This window comes from Dipteris shenzhenensis, chromosome 20 (assembly GCF_047967505.1).
Source record: "Dipteris shenzhenensis isolate YYH24624 ecotype China chromosome 20, Dip_SZ_1.0, whole genome shotgun sequence".
Taxonomy (NCBI): domain Eukaryota; kingdom Viridiplantae; phylum Streptophyta; class Polypodiopsida; order Gleicheniales; family Dipteridaceae; genus Dipteris; species Dipteris shenzhenensis.
In genome coordinates, this window is record NC_141615.1 from 20,487,547 (window position 1) to 20,501,006 (window position 13,460).

The following is a 13,460-nucleotide window of genomic DNA, read 5'->3' on the forward strand; positions in this document are numbered from 1 at the left end:
ATTGCCTTGGTCTCAGTTTTGGGGGAAGGGAAAGGAGAGTGGTGGATTCCATGTGGTGATGTGGCTGGAAATTTTGGAAGGTTAGCATGTGCATGCAAAGTGGCTACGTCATTCAAATTACCAAGCTTCTAGATGACGACAAGGCGATGGCACGTGGGATTGCACTGGCTAATAAATTCTAGGTACGAATCTATCGCTTGACGTGAACGTCGACAGATGAAGCAATCTTCTCCGTACGGATTGTGAGCTGTCAGGAGCTAGCAGCTACCTCTGATTCCGAAGCTGGTTGTAGTGTTAGTTGTCTTGGAGTATGGGTTGTGTATATGTACGTTGCTTGTAGGCTCTCAGAGGATTGTCGCGGGTTGATGGATTTACATGAGCATGAACGATCATCAATGCAGATTTCCAGCAGTCACTTGATGTTGCCTTGTGCTGAGCACTAAGGCCTTTCAGTTTCTTGTGTGTGTTGGGAGAGTTGGCTACGTGTGAGCCTTGCATGGGCTGTTGTGAAGTCGATGCTTCTATGAAGGGCTGATTATCACAGGTTGTACGAAGGGCTTGCCTTGGGAGCTGGTTGTGCGCCAAACGTCTATTTGTGCATGCAACTCCTTTGAGAGGGATTGAGCATTCGTACCTTTCTTGGTGGGTGGCACCATCAGCTAGGAGGGATGGGCTAATTGAGATTTTGAGAATCGGGCTGTTTTTTCCAGAGGATCGTGTCTTTGGGATTGTGTGTTTCCGTTCCAATTGAGCTGCGTGACAGATCGCTTCATTGTCTATGTGCTCTGGATACCAGGCATATGCTCAATTCCTATTGAGCTGTACACTGCTGATGATCCCATAGGTGTCCCGGCTGCATCTTTGACTTTGAATTGGTAATACAATATTTTCCAGGTTTTTTCCCCTTTTTTTGCTTATCAACGGACACCACGCCCGCCGCCACCACAGCGTGAGACAACCGAACAGACACAGATAGGATATATATTGCAGCTGCCACCATGGCACTTGGCTATGTCTTCTGACATAGATTTTGAGATGGAGTCTAGCTACTAGCCCCTAGTGTTGAACTTAGAGTTTTGTGTTTGTATATTTTAGATTAGTTTATTATAGTACTCACCAACAGGTCTTAGTGAGCCCTTTGTCTCAGCCCATAGCAGCTTGTATGAGCATGTGTCACTCTAATAGTGTACTTTGTCTCATAGGCCCGTGAGGCCTCCCGATGGCGGTTGTACATCTTTTTCTTTCTTTCTTTCTTTCTTTCTCAACAGTTTTGAGTTTTGGATTTTGAGTTTCTTAGTATAGCACTTCGCAATTTTGGATTTTGAGTTTTGGATTTTGAGTTTCTTAGTATAGCACTCAGCAAGGGGTCTAGCGAGCCCTTACATCAGCCCATGGTGGCTTGTATGAGATTCTATCTTTGAGTTTACTTTGTCTCATAGACCCGTGAAGCCTCCAAAAGACCTCTCTCTCTTTCTCTCTCTCTGGGTGAGGCTGCTAGCCCACCGCCTAGCCAGCAGGAGCTTGTGCCAAGCCTAGGAGCTGCCCACAGCCCCCATGCAACCTCAGCCCCCTCTGCGTCTGATCCAACCAGCTCCAGACCTGCAAGGAAAACAAGAAGATCAAGAAAGTTAATATCTATAGCAAGAAAGTGTGGAGAGGGAGGCTTCAGCACCAGCGAATTTTCAATTTTCAATATGCAACATTGAGAAGACATGGGGAGGACAGAAAAGGACAACCAGCATGCTTGAAGACCACTCCAAGCAGTAAACATGTGGATAATCTATCTATTTTTTCATTGGTACATTTCTGCAAACAAACAGGGACAAGTGTGATTTTGTGGAATGCCTACACGAGCATGTGTAGAGGACATTTGGGGGAAACAAGCGCTTGAAAATGCCATGACAGCTTACACAGCAAGGACAACTCCAAACACTATACCTAGTGTCCTCACCAGCTTCCAAAAGATATGCCTTGCATTGATTGAAAATTTTGACAACTTGGAATTTACAAATGTGGCCCTCCTCGCGGAGAAGGCACCTGTAGACAAAACACTAGCTGAGGTGAAAAAACATGGAAAGAAGCAAGAGGAGTGGAGAAAAGAAAAGGCCAAAAAAAAGGAATGGGAGAAAGAACAGGCTGAATGGATTTCTGAAAAAACCAAGCTCTAGGACAAGGTACATGCTTTTGAGATTGAAGTGCAGCAAGTGAAGGACATGAAAGTGACATACAGAAGGAAATTGCAAGGCAATGGAAGAGCTGAAAACAGAGAATGCCACTCTCCGGAAGAATATTGCAGCCTTGCAGAAAACGATGCAAGGCACACTTGCTAAGCTTAAACAACAAATCAGCCAAGGGGAAGCTAAGATGTTGAAATGGAAAGATGTGGTTAAAAAGGGCACAACAGCCCCAAAGAAAGAATTTATCTCTGAAGCACTTGAAGAGGAAAAGAGAAGGACCAGCACGGTACTAAATGTCCTGGTAAGGGGCCTACCAATGGGAGACACTTTAATGGCAGATGCCAAGATATTGTCCTCTAAAATGGGGGTCAATCTCAATTGTGAGACAGCCTAGAGGGTGGGCAAACCTAAGGCACCTACAAAGCTACTAGTGATGAAGTTCCGGACAGCCATGGACAGGAAGACCCTCATGAGCATGAGGGCGACTCTGAAAGGAAGCAGAATTTGCTTGGATGATGACCTCCTCTCGTATAACAGGAGCACCGAAGGGAGGTATGGTACGAGTAATGGCAGCAAGAGAAGCAGGGAAATGGGCTACGTATAGGAATGGTAAGTGATCATTCAAGAGAGAGGAGAAGGAAAGAAAGAAAGAAAGTCTATTAACGTCCACTGGAGACCAAAAGGTCTATGGGACAGCAAGAAACCCTCTAGTACATCTGCTTTAGGGAGGGCACATGGCAGCTCCCAAGGAGTGCAAAAAGCCACCCCCCATTATTTTGAAAACCTAGTTTAAGACTGAGAGTCTTTTGGTTTTAATTTGAACTCTCTGATTAGTGCTACGCCTTCACGGTAAACTGCCCATTTTCCATCCTTTGTGGAAGCACTGACTTTAGCTAATTCAGTTGCCTTAGAAGCTGGCCTGGAGTCGTCCTGCTCATCATCATCCACCCATTCAATGTTGGGCAAGCTTGCTTTGATCTTTGTCAATATTTCACTATATTTGTCCTCCTCTTTGTACCAACCCCTATTCTAATCTTCAGCGTATTATCACATCTAGCTTCATGTTCTTTAATCTCTACTTGAATATCTGACTTACATGCTTTGGTGTCCACTTCCACAATCACTTCCTTCTTAGCAGTTTGCACTTCAGTGTGAACAAGATCTTTGGCTATAGAGACTAGCTGTAGGGTAGAGGGGGAATCCTTACAAGATTTTACAGCCTCATCAATTACTGCCCGCTTACCAGGCCCTTCCAGAATGTGAAGTGGAGCCTTTACTTCTGCCAGTTCCAATTGTAGCTCTCTCACTGCCTGTTGCAGATAAAAGATCTGATCCTGTTGCCCAAGGATGGGTCGTTTTGAGCCTTCTTGTTGGTAATTCCGTGCATATGGAGAGGGTGTCATGGCTGCAACTGTAGAGTATCGAGTCTTGATGGATGTTGAAGGAGTTGAGGGAGTTGAGGGGGACTGGACGAGAGGGTAGGTCAGTAGTCCATAGTTGGCTGTCTGTTTGAACCCCCTAGCTTAACCTAACCCTTGGATTGGGTTGGGGTAGCCCAACTCAAGGTTAGGGTTAGTTAGCTGCTTCTAACGGGTGCGGAGGGAGAGGTACGAATGGAGATGTACGGCTTCTGCTGATGGGCGGTACGGTACTGGTTGCCTGCTGACAGGCTGTACGGACGGGGGAGAGGTACGGACAACGGGACGGAGGTACTGGCTGTCTACTGACGGGCAATACAGACAGGGATACGGAGGTGCAGACGAGGTACAGAGGTACCGACGAGGTACGGACGGGGGTATGGGGTGCGGACGAGGTGCGGAGGTATAGACGGGGAAAGAGAGAGAGAGAGAGGCTAGCGAGAGAGGAGAGGCTGAGCGGGGAGAGGCTAGCGGGAGGGAGAAGCTGAGCGGGGAGAGGCTAGCGGGAGGGAGAGGCTGAGCGGGGAGGAGGAGAAGAAAGAGAAGGAAGAAGGGAAATTATGATGGTGTCGAGCCCATGGGACGAGTGTGAACATGCTGGATTGAAAATAGCAGTGTGGAATTGTAATGGCACACTATGGTCTGATTCAGGAGGGTTCTTGGAGACATACAATAATAGAGATATGATCTTCTAGACCGAGATACATGAGAGCCCAGAGAGAGGACTGCCCATAGTGATAGGATACACATGGGAGTCAGCTCATAGGAGGGAGTTGAAGAGAAATAGTGGAGTACGAGGTTCTAGGGGGATAGCTGTCCTTTTGAAATCACACCTGAGGCCACTTATATCCATGGTACGGAGAGAGGAGCATGCACGACACATGTGGTGGATACGAGTTCAGCTGTTGGATGCCCGACAGATCTTTATTGCGGTGTGCTACTTCCCTCCAAACGTCTCATCCTATGCATCAGAGGTCACTACAGAGGGACATTGCCCATATGAGACGATCCATGATGACATCACGAAGTTCTCCAGACGGGGAGACACCTTCCTTCTGGGGGACTTCAATGCACAGACAGGAGAGACACAGGTGGGCCTATTGGACTTCGCATATGACAGAGATCCCCATATAGTCCCAGAGCTAGATGAAGCTGAGCTTGGGATACTGAGGCACTCTGCAGATGCCCCACGTGTGACAGGATACGAGCGACATCTATGTGAGTTGGGTGCAGTCCATGACTTGATCATGTATAATGGTCTTCACTCACGTGTTTCCCACATGGCACTGGGACAAGTACAGTGGACTACCTACTAGGCCCACTAGCCTTTGTCTCGCGGATACACGACTCCATTGTACCCCTCCCACTCGGAGATGACCACTCATACCTGGCCTTCGATCTCTCTGCTACTATGCCATCCACAGCTAGAGTCCCCCCCGTGCCTGCACGTGTCTAGATAGACTACCACCGTGCCAATATTGCCTGGAGGCACCATCCATTTTAGTCACCTGTCACGAGGTAAACCAGGTCATCAAAGAGGATCTCCACACATATAGGACTTGGTTAGCGCTTTTGGTTAAAGTCGTTCTCTACATAGATCATTGCTTACAAATCTCAAAGAAGGGGTTTACCAAACTATCTGGATACACCCAAATTCATCTCCCAAATGCATGGAAGATCTCGATTTGACAGTTCTAAGTAAGCCGTGCTCAATCTGTTCCTCTTCTTTGTGTGAAAGAGGGCCCAAGTGCTCCAGTTCCTCTCACAAGGACCGCAACTGCAATCCTGTGAGAGAACACGTATAGCAAGGCGTTTCTGCCATAAGCCGATTAAGCCGAGATAAGTATCAGGAACTTGATAACTTTAAACATATTTGTAGTAGATAAAACTTCAAATTACTTAACGACTAAGCTCCAACTAGTGGCGTTGGAACTTGTCTCTTAGACTCGTACCAAAGTAGGAGTACAGTTGCCATATTTCTCCCACCAGGAGACAGGTTGCAACTGTGTCTCGAGCCTCTAGCCGTAGGTCGAACAAAGGAGAGGCTGTGATTGCGGAACAATAGAAGTTCATCCTCCATTCTTCGTTGCATCTCCAAGTCACCACCCGTCCAATTTTGTAGATACTGTTGCATCCCCTCCTCCAACTCGTCATTCTCATATTGCTCTTGACTGCGCCAGAGCGGATGCAATACATGTGCCACCGCATGGATTGGGCGGTGGAACCAATTCCACCGCTTATTCCATATAGCACGGATGGACTCAACCCTAAATCATGCCACAAGAAATTAGAATGCATTATGCATGCAAAATTCATAGACTATAGATAATAGTACATACATAATATATATCTGAAAATTCCAGACTTCATGATAACAAATTGCCATTTAGTAACTGCAATAATTATACATATTACAAAAGTAAAAAGTCTTACTTATCAGGCGATAGGGAAGTGTTTCTGTTGAGGGCCTCTCCAATCTTGTCCATAAACTCGTACAAGAGCCCTAATGTGCTTCCCTCCATGTCTGTGATGCGAAGCACCGTGTAGATAGGATTAATAAATTTGATTAATGCCTCCGCCTGATTCCACCAAGACTCATCCATGATCATGGGAAAAAATTTGATAGACTTTGCTTGGCCTCTATCATCCCAATCTCCCACTCCCGAGACACAACCGTGCGCAACAAGCCCTGGCGCACTCGCACAAGCCTCTCCACCACTATGAACATGTAAGCAAACCTTGTGGCTGGAGGTTTCAATAGCTCACGGTCACTGTAAGCCCGATAGATGCTGAGGACTTTGGGTCTCTTCGTGACAAACTTCACGATACTGCGGGCTGTGGAGAAGATGGCATCAATCCAAGGTATCTTCCCTAGGTCCTCGATCAAAAGATCAAGGCAATGTGAGGCACAGGGTGTCCACACAATCTTAGGGAACTCATCTTCTAACATGGCACCCACTGACACACAATTGCTGCCATTATCTGTCACCACCTGCACCACATACTCAACACCTATCTCCATAATGGCTGCCCGTAAATGCTCCCAAATATACAGCCCTGTAATCACTGTACCTGCAGTGGAAGCGTCTATGGCTCTCAAGAACATGGTTCCCTTGCAAGAAGACAAAGAAGACACTAAAATATTGTACACATTCCTCTTGCGTGCATCTGACCATCCATCGCATAAGAGTGTGCATCCATATTTTTTCCAAGTCTCTTTCAAGGGCTTCATTTGGTCTTCCACACATTCCCTCTCTCTTCTTAGCTCTCTTGTCCACAAGGCCTCATATGTAGGCCCTTCCCATTCATACCCAGTGTGCAATACCCTTTCATGTGGCGAAGACTACACGATGGAGGAAGGCCATGAGAGCCGTAAGCCGCATTGTATGAAGAGCTTTGTGAGCTCACTAGTGGCCTCCTTCACTGCTTGCTTTTGCAAGCGTGCTTGAATGCTAGACCTTTGCAGTGATCCTCTTTTCCCCGCACTAGCATCCACACTAATTGATCCATGTGGCAAGGGTGTTCTTGTGGCACTAGGACCCGCGCTCGATGTAGTTGATGCCCCTCTACTTCTCTTTGCATAACCCAATGTGCTGGCATCATCCAATGGCTCAGTGTCAGCAGCCTCTTCTTCATCTTGCAGCCCTTGTCCTCCACTTTTTGCAGCCAAGGCTGCCATACGCACACGCTTCTGTTAGGCCACCTTTCACTGGAGTAGGCACGAACTCACAAGGTCCTACATCCTTGCTGGGAACACCTGCTAGATGGTCTTTCACCCGTGTGACAGACCCCGTTTTGATTATGCCGCAATAGTTGCATCTCCACTTCTTGGAGCCACCGCCTCCTTTATAACTATCCAGGAGGGAGACATGGACCCAATAAGCATCTCTCGGCATTGAGGAGGATGGAGAGGTGACAGGTCACAAGTGAGAAAGGATGGAAGGTAGACCGTAGAAGGAGGATGGAGAGATAGAGGTAAAAGAGGATGGAGAGGATGGAGAGGTAGAAGTGAAGGAGGATGGAGAGGAGGAGGATGGAGAGGTAGAAGGTAAGATTAAAGAGAGGATGGAGAGAAGAAGGATGGAGGGATGGAGTCAGGAGAGCAAGCTACCAAGCTGCAGGCTGCAGCTTGCCAGATGGAGAAGATGGAGCAAAGGATGAAGAGGACGGAGGTCCAAGAGCAAAGGATGGAGGTCCGAGGGATGGAGAGAGCTTGAAGAAGGTGGAGAGAGGAGCAAGGATGCACAAGAGGAGTGGAACGGGCGGAAGGCGGCGAAAGATGAAGAGAGGCGGCCGAAATCCCGTTTTTAGGGTTTGGGGAAAACGCAGGGTGTACGAAACGGCGTTTCTTGACGAAACGCCGTTTCCGTTTCGTCGTTTCCGTTTCTGCCCATGAAACGGGCGTTTCGTGCAACTATGGCATGAACTAGGAGGTTGGGGTCGACTTTAGCATAATGCATCATACCCATCATGCTTCATGCACTAATATTAGAAACCGTGGAATGAACTAGAAGGTTGGGGTCTCGACTTCAGCATAATGCATCATACCCATCATGCTTCATGCACTAGAGAGATAGTGCTTCAAGCACACTTCAGCATGCGGACATGGAATCCCTTCTCTTTGATTCTCTACTTAGACCAGCTACCTTGTATGCAGGGGCTTTTTGGCCATAAACCTGAAGGAGGAGTGGACGCACTTTGAGAGACTATAGGTGATGATGTTATCTCACATCGTCCAAGGAAAGATGTCCACACCATTCCATCAGAGTTTGCAGCAAGATCCCTATGTAGATGCATCATTTCAGATCATCAACTACCTAGACAGATTCGGATGGTTTAGTTGGAAAAATGTGCAGGTCAGCAGAGATTGCCATGGAGATCCCTTTCGTCATCTATGCAGCTCACAGCCGAGCAAAACAAGAGGTGCTGGTATACAGGAGTATCCAGATGGTTTTGATCATAGGGCATGAGCACGTCTTTGACCACCTAACACATCCCCCCTCACCCACATGCCCAAGATGGCCTTCTACAAAGAGCATTTCCTTCATCTAGATGATGATGGATTTATCAAAGTACCAGGATATTTACGGATCCACCTTTCTCATGCAGTACAAATCATCATGGTCCAGCTTAGGACATCATCGCACAGACTCCAGATCGAGGCAGGATGCAAGATTGCAGCCACATGATGTCAATCTGAGGCTCTGCACCCTATGTGACACACATGAGATGAAGACCGAGGAGCGATACACACGATACTATGACATCCGTGGGAGGTACCATTGCCTTTTCACTAGGAGATTTACTGACATGAGTAGAGTCATCGACTACCCAAACCAGCGCTGTGGTGCACTCTTTGCACACGACTTCATTTAACTCAGGTCCAAGCTCATGAAACATACTACACCACATGGCCCCAAACAATAGGAGATCGCAAATTGCTTCTTCACCAGAAACAGAGGTGTTCAAGAAATGCCGGGATCGTGAACCCACCAGTTTAGCAAGAGATTGGATATGGGCCCCATTTGAGCACCAACCCAATTGGGGCACCATCATAGCAATCTCCTGACATCAGGAAGCATCACGTCACCCACGAGTATGCCCTACAGAGAGGACTGAGGTGCACCAGAGACAGATCTCTGATATGTACTAGAGACATCAGCACTCCCAATGGATCCCAGTCTGGCCCACATAGAGCTCAGATCATGCACCTTAGACTCTAGAAAGGCCATGACATGATAGGATTTACTCCCGACTTATGGCGAGCCCAATTCATTTTATCTGCCTATTCTTTTATAAACTACCTTTTAAACTTCTCAAAGGTCACATATTCTAGGTGTTCAAATGCAATGGGCAGAAGGCATTCATTACGTAGTGCTCAATCTCTAGACAATCTGCATCTGCAATCCTTATATTTTTTCAAAGCCAAAAAACTACCTAGGAAATCTCATCTCTGACTAGAGAATTTTTTAGGTTACAGCAGTTACCTTTGGCATGAAGTCTAAAGAATATGGTCTGCCATCTTTGCTAACCTGCATCTCTTGAAAATTACAGAGTGGGGCCTGCTCAATTCAGACATCAAATTATATGTATACCTCAGTTCAAAAAATCCAAAGCACAATAGGTTCAATTACAGGATGATAAGAAAGCCAGAACCAAGATCGCAAAATAAAAGATAATATTGAAGCCAAGGAAATGCTTACTGCCATGATCAGAGCATCAAAATGTGACTCTGATTTCTTCCCTCTCTTGCTGGAGTCATTCAGAAAAGAAACCTTCCAGCTATCACGGAGGGGATTTCCCTGTTGGTTGCATGCTAATGACAAGACTGTTGCATTGTAATTCATATGGTTTTCCCCAATCCTCCCAGCTAATGCATCTGTCAAAGTCTACACAGCCAGTATGTTGACAGAGTAGAGTTAATAATTGACCCAATCTTCCCAGCTAATGTATCTGTCAGAGTCACGAAAGCCAATATTTTCAGACTAGACTTTACCATAGAGATATAGTTACATATGAGAAGTTCTCATTTTCACCTTCAAATACTTCTATCTGGCCCTTTTCTTTTCCTATGTGCCCCAATTCCACACTTTATGAATAGGGATTAGGGGGAAGCCATCTGAGACATAAATGGAAAATAACGAAGTAGGAACAAAACACCCTCCGTTGGATCAAACAGCGGTACTCAAGCAAACTCAGTGATCAAAGATTGTTTCACACATCCTGGGCTTTTGAACTACTCCCCATTTCATGTTTTCTAACAACTAAATTAATCATTGTGCACCATAAACATGTAAAGTAAGTATAGAACATAAAATATGAAGCAACTTCTGCATGACTTCCAGAACATGCTGCAAAGCATTATCTAGAAGCAAAACAGAAAAAGCATTTTTCGGCCTTCTGATAGTCATACACAAGGTTTCAAAACATAATACTCAACATATATACAAGGGATAATCTCTACAACTTTGGACTTTCACAAGTGACCCACATGTCCTATGCCTAATTTATTCCATAGATACCCAAATCTATTTTCATACTTATTATTATTTGTGCAGATGTTTATTGATCACTTGTATGAGTTGATGTCTTAAGGCTTCAGATCCACCCGGTTACCTTCATCAAATTGACGTGTTGGTCATCTTCAATTAGAGAGAATCTCTTTACCATTCTCTTCACCTGATTTCACACCATCTCTCTTTGGAAGTGGCACCTTTTGCGAGGGTAGCTAGAGCACCTTTTGCGAGGGTAGCTAGAACTGTCACTTCTAGTAATGCTTAGCTAGTCACATTCAATAACAGGTATGGGGTGGATTCCATTTTACAGGGATAATGTTAGAACCCGAGTTGTTCAGGCCCGTAGGGCTTGGTTCATTTCTGAGCGGTTGACCCTGCACTTGTTAGCATGCCTCACGAGACTCAGATACCCTGCATATCCACAGGATTTCTATGTCACTCATGGATTTGGTCATTGGCAACTCGATCACTGGGATTTCTTTTTTGGCTGCACTGATGGCACTTTGCCTGGATGCCCTTATGTCTCCCGCTTGCTTCTTGACTGGAAGCATGTTCTTTCTCATCTGGAATGGAATGGACGGCAATCTTTGCTTGGGAGTTCTTTGAGAGCTGAAAGCATTCACTGGTGGTCGAAAGTCTTTCATCCTCCCTTGGTTTTACAAGAACCTCGACGTTCCTACTTTGTCTCGTTTAAAGGCATCACCTCAGTTGTTGATGTTATAGATGATGCTGGTACTGTGCTCCCCTTTTCTCTAGCAGCCACTATATATGGATTGGGCTCTCATTATCGTCCTTTGTGGTGACAAATTACTTCTATAATTTCGCCCTTTGTTCCGATTCCTCCTTTGGAACTCCAGGACCGACTGGAAGATTGGACTTTGACTTCTCCAGGGTCCTCTTCTCGTCCTTTGAGGCTATCTCAGATTACTGTACCTGCATTGTATAAAATCCTTTTGCCTCAACCTTGGGTTTCAGAAAGAGGTGATTTTGTTTGGCGAATGCATCGCCCAGCCAAGTGGTGGAGGAAAAGATTACAGCAACTTTGGGCCTATAAAGTACCGCTTCGGCAACAGGTTTTCTTTTGGCGAGTTCTTTTGGGAGTGTTTCCATCTGGACAGCTATTAGCTCATCGACACATTGCTCTTTGCCATAGATGTTCTGCTTCTTCGGAGACTGTGCCTCACTTGTTTTGGCATTGTCCGTGCTCTCGTGAGTTTTTTGATCTGCTTCTCCAGCACCTGTGAGCGAGATTCCCATCTGTTCCGTTTGGGAAGTTCTTCTGGCTATTTGGGTTTCATTTAGACCGGAGTTTCATCTTTTCTTCGTTTGGGTTCGCTACTGGGCACTATGGACTTTATGGACATATAGGAATTGTAAAGTCTTTGGTGATCCTACTTTCTCTCTGTTTGGCTTTTTTAGGTGTTCTCTGCAGCAATCTTTCTTTGATTGCTTGCAGACCTGCTGCATAGATCATGAGGTCTTTTTGGCATATACTGAAATTTTCAGTTGATGTAATTGTAGCACCTTTTTTTGAGGTTGCTACTCATATAATATAATCAATCAATGATTTCACCCAAAAAAAAGTGTGTGAGAGAGTTGCAGATCTCAGACAAGTTGCAGAGATGGCTTCACAGCAACATGCCCAATAATCCCATGAGGGAATGGCACAGTCTAACCAGGTACAGCAGGCTAAAGCTTTACCGATAAACAAAGAGAATGCCTGTAGAGAGTTGATTACTCAGTTGGGAGAGGCAACAAGCGATCCGTTGTTTCGCAGGATGGTACAACCTCTTTTTGAGGGAAAGCCAGACAAGCCTCCCTCTGGAGCAGATCAAGATGAAGTGGTGGTAGGTAAAAAGAGGAAAAGTGCAGGTCCTCTTCCCAAGAAGAAGAAGAAGAAGCATCATCATAGTTCATCTAGTTCGTCTTCGTCTTCTAGCTTTACCTCTTCATCTTCGACATCCCCTCCTTCTTCGGGGTCTTCAGAGTTAAAGAAGAAAAAGAAGAAGAAGAAGAAGAAGAAGTCCAGCAGGAAGGCAGAGAATAAAGAATCCAAGGACGGTGGGAAGTCAGTAAGATTTGCCACTTACAATGGCCAGTATGGCTAAGCTGAAAAGGCTATGCAGTTCATAAGGCAGTTTGATGCTGCCTTTAGCCTGGAAAAGTTCAGTGAGTCCTCAAAGCTTCGTATGGTTGGTTTACACTTGACTGGTACAGCCAGTGCATGGTGGATAGCTAAAACAGCCAACTATGTAGCCCCCACGAAATGGAAGGACTTCAAGAAAGCTTTCTATAAACGGTTTATTCCCAAACAGTTTCAGGATCATGTCCTTCTGGGTTGGGAGAGCATTCATATGGAAGCACAAGATAAAGTGGAGTCTTACAATCAGAAATTTTGGGACGCATACTTGTAGGTTTCGCCTTTCAAGAATATTTCTAATAAGACTCAATTCAGGAAGTACAGGGCCGGACTCACTCCAAAGATACAAGCCCAAGTGAATACCAAAGATATTAAAGAAATATCAGATCTCATGCATTCAGCCAATGTGGCTCAAGAGAGTTTCCCAAAGCTCAGAAGAGGGGATTTCAGCCTCAGAAGTTTAGGAGAAACCAAGCGCAAAAGCCCTATAAGGGAAGACCACAGTTTACCCCTGAACAGATTGAAACTTTCAGGAAAGAGGGTAAATGCTTCAGGTGCGGCAAAGAGGGGCATGTGGCTGCCCAGTGCCCAGCCTTCAACTTCGAAGGGAAAAGAGACAGAGAAGCCATAGGGACCGCAAAAGCCAATGGCGGGAGGAATTCCTGACATACGGGGTCATGTTTCAAACCCAGAGGAACGAGAATTGTTG

At 45.8% G+C, this 13,460-nt stretch overlaps 1 protein-coding gene across 3 annotated transcripts in view; it reads right to left on the bottom strand.

Moving 5' to 3' along the window:
- HEMG2 (Flavin containing amine oxidoreductase family) overlaps positions 1 to 13,460 on the bottom strand; it is a 141,688-nt gene that overhangs the window by 40,027 nt on the left and 88,201 nt on the right. For all 3 annotated transcript variants that reach the window (XM_087391766.1, XM_087391769.1, XM_087391767.1), the window contains exons 12-13: positions 9,799 to 9,984; positions 9,583 to 9,657 (exon numbers count right to left, since the gene is read on the bottom strand). In XM_087391766.1, coding sequence (XP_087247892.1) covers positions 9,583 to 9,657; positions 9,799 to 9,984 — 261 coding nt within the window. The remainder of the gene's footprint in view (positions 1 to 9,582; positions 9,658 to 9,798; positions 9,985 to 13,460) is intronic.